The sequence below is a fragment of the Psammomys obesus genome, unplaced genomic scaffold (assembly GCF_907164565.1).
Source record: "Psammomys obesus unplaced genomic scaffold, mPsaObe1.curated_primary_1811, whole genome shotgun sequence".
Lineage (NCBI taxonomy): Eukaryota > Metazoa > Chordata > Mammalia > Rodentia > Muridae > Psammomys > Psammomys obesus.
The window spans coordinates 39,104,194-39,110,193 of record NW_026585644.1 but is presented as its reverse complement, the minus strand read 5'-3'; the positions used below and the strand labels follow the sequence as shown (position 1 = coordinate 39,110,193).

Below are 6,000 nucleotides of genomic sequence, written 5' to 3'. Positions count from 1 at the left end.
TTTGTTTGGTTTATTTTTCATTGAAGGTACATTTTGTTTCCTTATCTTAGGAAGACTGCAAATACCAAATTCCTTCCATATAAGAAAACTCATAAATATCCAAACCAAATGGCAAGTGAAATAACTCCTTTAAAAACAAATATAAAAAGTCCAACATTTCTTTACAGGTTTCTTTCTGACTTTTTTTTCAGAAGGCTTTCCTGTATTTAAGTTACCACTTTCTGCTTTTAAGTTGTTAACATATATTCCGCTGTATTTATGAACAGTAACAGATAGTGTATATACATAGATCTAACAGCACTGCCCTCTGAGATGCTTGACCCTGTTAGGTGAGTTCTCACCTAGCTTACTCACGGCTCCTTCAGTTAATAACGTCATTTCTTCAGTGTTCCCAATCCAAATCATTTCCCATCCCAGATCCTTCAGAGCACATTATGTCAGCTCTACCCAAGTTTTAAGACACTGGAACCACTTAGCCTTTATGTCCCCATGCTCTCAGTTTCTAAGGACCAGAGCAGAATTATCAGTTGATCTGTATAGAAGCAACTTTCCCAAATAAAACCACAATCGGCTTCAAATGGGAAGCATAGATGTCAGCAATCAACTGTGGACCTGGCTACCTCTGTGGAATATTTTTTTGACTGGTCCCCTCAATGACAGATTCAACCACCTCAATTTTTCTTTTATTTTTATTATTACATTTGGGTTTTTTTTTTCTTTTTTCAAGACAGAATTTTACTAAGTTACTTAGGCTAACCTAAGATTTGAGGCCCTCCTACCTCATGACCTGAGTGCAGGGATTACAGGCACGCAACACCAGCCTGCCTCTGTCTCTGTTTCTGAACATCATGAATCTATTTCGTAAGATGCACACCCAAAGGAAGACATTTAAATTATTAATATTATAAAGGTGTGAGTGTACTATCAATCCATAGTTGAGATCTATGATGATTTTTCTTCCTGTGGATGAGAATTTATTAGGTAGAAATTAAGTTACCCTTTTTGCATCCAGAAGTTAACCACCACAGAAGTCTTAAACTTACTTTCAGCTTTCCAAACTGGTTGTGTTTCTTTTCACCTAATAATTCAGTGGGTTTTTTTTTTTTCCTTCTAAATTTTATCCATTGGAACTTGATTTGATTTCTTAATTAACATTCTATTTTGGGAATCTTCAGAAAGACCGGGGAAGCCAATTAGGTGTATAATTTTTTTCACCATGACTAGTACAAATATCAGGGAAGCTTTGGGGAATATGATTCCCCTTAGTGATACAGGACTAGTAAGACCTAGGTGATACACATGTATGGCATTACACACCACAGCCCCTGTGTGGTAGGACACTATAAACACTCCTCACGGGTAATCGTCAGCAGAGGGAACACCGCCTTCCAGAACCTGAAAAATGTCTTTGTTCCTCAGTAAAACTTCAAGTCCTGGTCCCATCTAAAAGGCACAAAAAAGGAGCTCAGACTCAACTTCTTATGAGACACCCCTACACACACACAAACACACACATTTTATAAAAAAGCTAAGTTTGGAGTTTGGAGAACGGGTATCATGCGTGTGCACCAAAGCTTTCATTCCCCTGTGTATAATCGGCTCTAGAGAGATGTGAGGAACAGCTGACCACATAACAGTTTTTGTGGCACCTCAGTGGGGGCAGAGTGCAGGAAATAAATAGTTCAGAATCTAGAGCTTCTGTCCCATAGTCAAGTCGTCCAGGTCCCTTGATGTGAGGCCGTGAGCATAACCAGATCTCTTGCAGATGGCTTCCGGAGCTGGCAATGCTTTTCAGAGCTTCACTGCTCTCTCCTCCCCAAAGCCGACATGATTGCCTTCTGTCTCCCTGGCTTGATCTCAGCCATCCTGCAATAAAAACCAGAACCTATTGCAGAGTTGGGTCTCATTTAACCGAAGCAGGGTGTTCCTAGAATGTTGGTTTCCAGCTGATATGAGGGAAGACCTCACATGATCAGCACCTCATAGCCTCCATATTTAGGAGGGAATTAAAAGATCACAGAGATAGCCAGCTGTGACCTGAGCCTGTAGCCTCCACTACCTGGGAGTCAGAGAAGGATCCCTTGCACCCAGGAGTTGGATGCTAGCCCAGGGTAACAGCATGTGACTCTGTCTTGAAATAAAAAATTAAAAAAAAAAAAAAAAAGCAAGAAAAAGAAAAATAGCAGGGACCAGAGAGAAGTGCTTGTTCAAAGTGCTTGTTGCACAATCGTGCAAAACAGAGTTTAGATTTTGGCACCCGTGTAAATAGCTAGCTGTCCTGCACATCTCTGGAACTGCAGCTCTGAGATGATGGTGGGAAAGACAAGTGGAGCAGATTGCTGGAGCTAACTAGCTTCCACCCCAGCTGAGGAAAATGTCAGCCCAGACAGAGAGAGACTGCTGACTCAGAAAGAATGCTAGATGAGGCCATCCAACACCCATTTCTGACCTCAGGACATGCATGCAGGCGCGTTTGCACAGGTGTACATATTCATACACACATACATGAGCCTACTCAGATACATACAAACAAATAAAATCATGTAAAAAACCAGACTGTCCACTGAGCTCATGAAAATATTAGTCTCACATAAAATTTCTATACAATAAACAATAAGCACTTCCATAGGGTGATGCACAAAACGTTAGTCCCTCTCAAAATTCTCCTTGTTCAAATGTTTCCATCTCAGAAATTCATGCCATAACATGTATAAGGGCACTAAGAAAATTTGCATGAAAAATTTGCATTCTTACTTTTTTTTCTGATACTATCGAGAGTCTCTGTTTTAGTACAGGGGAGAATCTAGCTCTCGGTTTACAAGCCCTCCCTGAGTCTGAGCTCTGGCTTGGAAACTGAAGCAAACCTGCAGTGCACTGGTATTTGAATATATGTAATAGTTAAAGATCCCTGATGGATCACTGTGGTACACTCATGACCTTGTTGCATTTCAGAATTGTATTTTGGTTTTATGCATGGTGAAACAGGTCAGAGGGGACAAGCAGTCATCTTTCTGGGCTCATCTAACTAGCCAGCAGCAACTCTAAAAGGAATACATCTTGGTTTCTAGTTACAGTGTTTTTGAGGTCATGAGGCTATTTTTTCCAGAGCAACAACACCCATATCAGCAGCCTCAGCTGCCTCCTGCTGATGGTAGTTGTGGTTTCTCAGCACTGACCTCACCATCCTGTCTGGCTTCATCTTGCCCGTCATCCTGGTCAGGTTCAAATGCAGTGCCTCGGTCTACAACATCCACACCAGCTTGTACCGTGGGCTTTTCATTTTCCCACTTGGCAAAGCCTTTGTCCTTTGCTGCTTTGTCATGGAACTTTGACTTCATTTTGGGGAAGGTGTGGGATCCCGAGTCTCCCCAGCCACCCTCTGACCACACAGGTTCTGTCTGGGTGGCTTGACTAGTGGTGGCTCGCTGCAGCCTCACAGAAATCTTACGGGAAGAGCCTGTAACCAGTGTGATGGCTCTGCTGTCCAGGTCCCGGTGTCCAGCAGTGACCCCGGGAAACTCAAACACCTCATCTTGCACTAAAAGGGAAAGGAGAGTGATTATTATCTGAGGTCATTCTGTTCAGGGACAAACCATCACTGTTGGTATAGACACCGGGAATCTGATTTTCAAGGTCCCAGAGGAACAGACTAGGGTTAGAATGACTAGCAGCAGGTGAGCTAGTCTGAATTAGACTAAAAAGCAAAAGAATTAAGGATTTAGCATCCTGAGTACTCTAAGGTAGCCAGTACCCTTGCTGTTTTTATGATTCAGACTCTAAGTAGGTACAGAACACAGATGAAGGACAGGTATGGAGAGATGCTCAGAGACACACTGTGACATTTGTGAAGAACACAGAGAGCGTTACCTGGGGGCAAAGCTGGGCTTCCAGGCAGTGACCCAGGATTGCTGCCCAAGGAGGGTGCCCGGGCCAGTCTCCTGCAGGCTAGAACCAAGAGGTCTTTGCATTGTTTGTGACAGTTGGCTCCGCAGTCTGAAAAGACCCCAAAGGTGCCGCAGATGAGTGTGAAGCCTGTGTTCAACCCAGCTTCCAGGGAGGCAAAGGCGCTGCCAGCCTTCCCCATGCCCTCCTGAATTTCAGGGATGAACCAGGGCCTTTTTTCTGACACACATTAACTCTACAGCTTCCATTGTCCCAAGAGACCCGAGTTCATAACAAGGCCAAGGTATTTACGGTTTAATCAAACAGATCTTATCCTTACCCAAAAGGTGCGCTACATAACAGGTATTTATTTACCTTTGCATTTGTAGCCTTGTTTGATTATGCCCCAGAGCTGAAACAGAAGATAAGGGAATGTCAGTGGTGGGAAGAGACACCTAAAAGGAAAAAAAAGACCCTAGAGAAGGAAGTCCTGGGAAGTTTGATGACTGGCAGCTCACAAACAGGATGTAGCTGCTCTGGACACCCTTCCTGTCATAGAGGAGCCTTCTCCCAGCCTCTTCCAGCTGTGGCCATAACTTCCCTTTTCATTCTTGGAGCCAAATGGTAGTTAGGATGGGAAATTAGAGGTGGTAAATTGGTATGTTGGTTAGACTTCAGTGACATACTCTCAAGCCAAATGTATAGGAAAACTGACCAGTGAGTCTCCCTGTCTTTCTTTTTAATGATACGGGCTGCTTGGGCCACTTTTGCAGGAAAGAAGGCAATCTAAGCACGCACTTACTAATATGGATTTTACCAGGTGAAAAAGGGGCAAATGATCTTATGCACTGTGTCTGCAGCAGGGCTGTGACAGATGTCAGAAAGGCTCCGACTCCGTCAGCCAAAGACATGGTTACGTCCACAAAGTTAGTAAGTAGGAAGTGATTGCTAAGTAAAAGTTACAGGGGGCTGTTTTGTGATGGACTTAGCTGCTGCACAGGACCCCAAAACACTGAACTAAAAATCAGAATGCAGGCTCTTTGATCACCCCTCTGAGGGGGGAGAAGCCTTGCTAGGCCACAGAGGAAGACAATGCAGCCAGTCCTGATGAGACCTGATATACTAGGGTCACATGGAAGGGGAGGAGGACCTGCCCTATGAGTGGACTTGGAGAGGGGCATGAAAAATGAGGGAGGGAGGATAGGGTTGGAAGGGAGGGAGGGGGCTACAGCTGGGATACAAAGTGAATAAACTGTAAATAATATAAAAAATAAAAATTTAATTTAAAAAAAACAAAAGAATAAAAAAAAAAAAAGAATTACCCACACTAAAGTTCCATGCCACAATGCTGAAACTAAGCTTTTTGTCTGACCTTCCCAGGAATCAGGAGAAACGGCAGCTAAATTCTTCCCAGTTTCAATTTGTTACCTATACCTCAATTCATAAACAGGGAAGGTGAAGGGAACTCATGTCATCAGTTTGTTTGTCGTTTTTCTTTTCTTTTTCTGTTTAGACAGGATCTTATTATGTAGCCCAGGATGGTCTTGAATTCCCAATCCTCCTGCCTCAACTTCTCATGTATTGAGGTTACAAGCATGTGCCTTCATGCCTGGCTATTTTTTATTGTTCTTTACCACATTGTTCTGCTTCCATGCACAGGGAAAGACCAAGCTGCTATTGCTTCAGCTTCTCTGTCTATACAATCAACCCCTGCTGCCAAGCTCATTGGAAAACTTACTCTGTTTTGTGGAATGATGTATTGCCTGGTTTTAAAATCTAAAATAGCGATATCTAGGATCTTTAATTGGAACTGTAACGTTATTTTTTGACGTGACAAATATCTCAGGTTCAACAGAGTGTTTTTGCAAGCTGCTCTGGGCACAGCCTTAGTTGTGGTGTAACATCTTGGCAGAAATGAAGACATTCTAAAGAGTTCCATGTTCCCTTTCCTTTATCCCTCAAGCTATTGAATGAAGCAATGGTCCCCAGGGAATTGGAGCTTCCAGAAATCTCATGGCTAGAGACAAAGAGGCTGATGTCCAAGGCCAGCAAAAGGAGGGGTTTGTCTCTCTCAGTGAGAATTCCCACAATTCTGACAGCCTCTCGGGCCACCTTGCA

The 6,000-nt window shown here is 43.2% G+C and overlaps 1 protein-coding gene across 4 annotated transcripts in view; it reads right to left on the bottom strand.

The window, feature by feature from the left end:
- Rasgrp3 (RAS guanyl releasing protein 3) overlaps nucleotides 1-6,000 on the bottom strand; it is a 95,063-nt gene continuing 89,063 nt past the window's right edge. For all 4 annotated transcript variants that reach the window (XM_055618321.1, XM_055618328.1, XM_055618311.1 and 1 more), the window contains exons 14-17: nucleotides 4,258-4,294; nucleotides 3,868-3,993; nucleotides 3,177-3,538; nucleotides 1-1,866 (exon numbers count right to left, since the gene is read on the bottom strand). In XM_055618321.1, coding sequence (XP_055474296.1) covers nucleotides 1,858-1,866; nucleotides 3,177-3,538; nucleotides 3,868-3,993; nucleotides 4,258-4,294 — 534 coding nt within the window. In that variant the 3' untranslated portion in view covers nucleotides 1-1,857. The remainder of the gene's footprint in view (nucleotides 1,867-3,176; nucleotides 3,539-3,867; nucleotides 3,994-4,257; nucleotides 4,295-6,000) is intronic.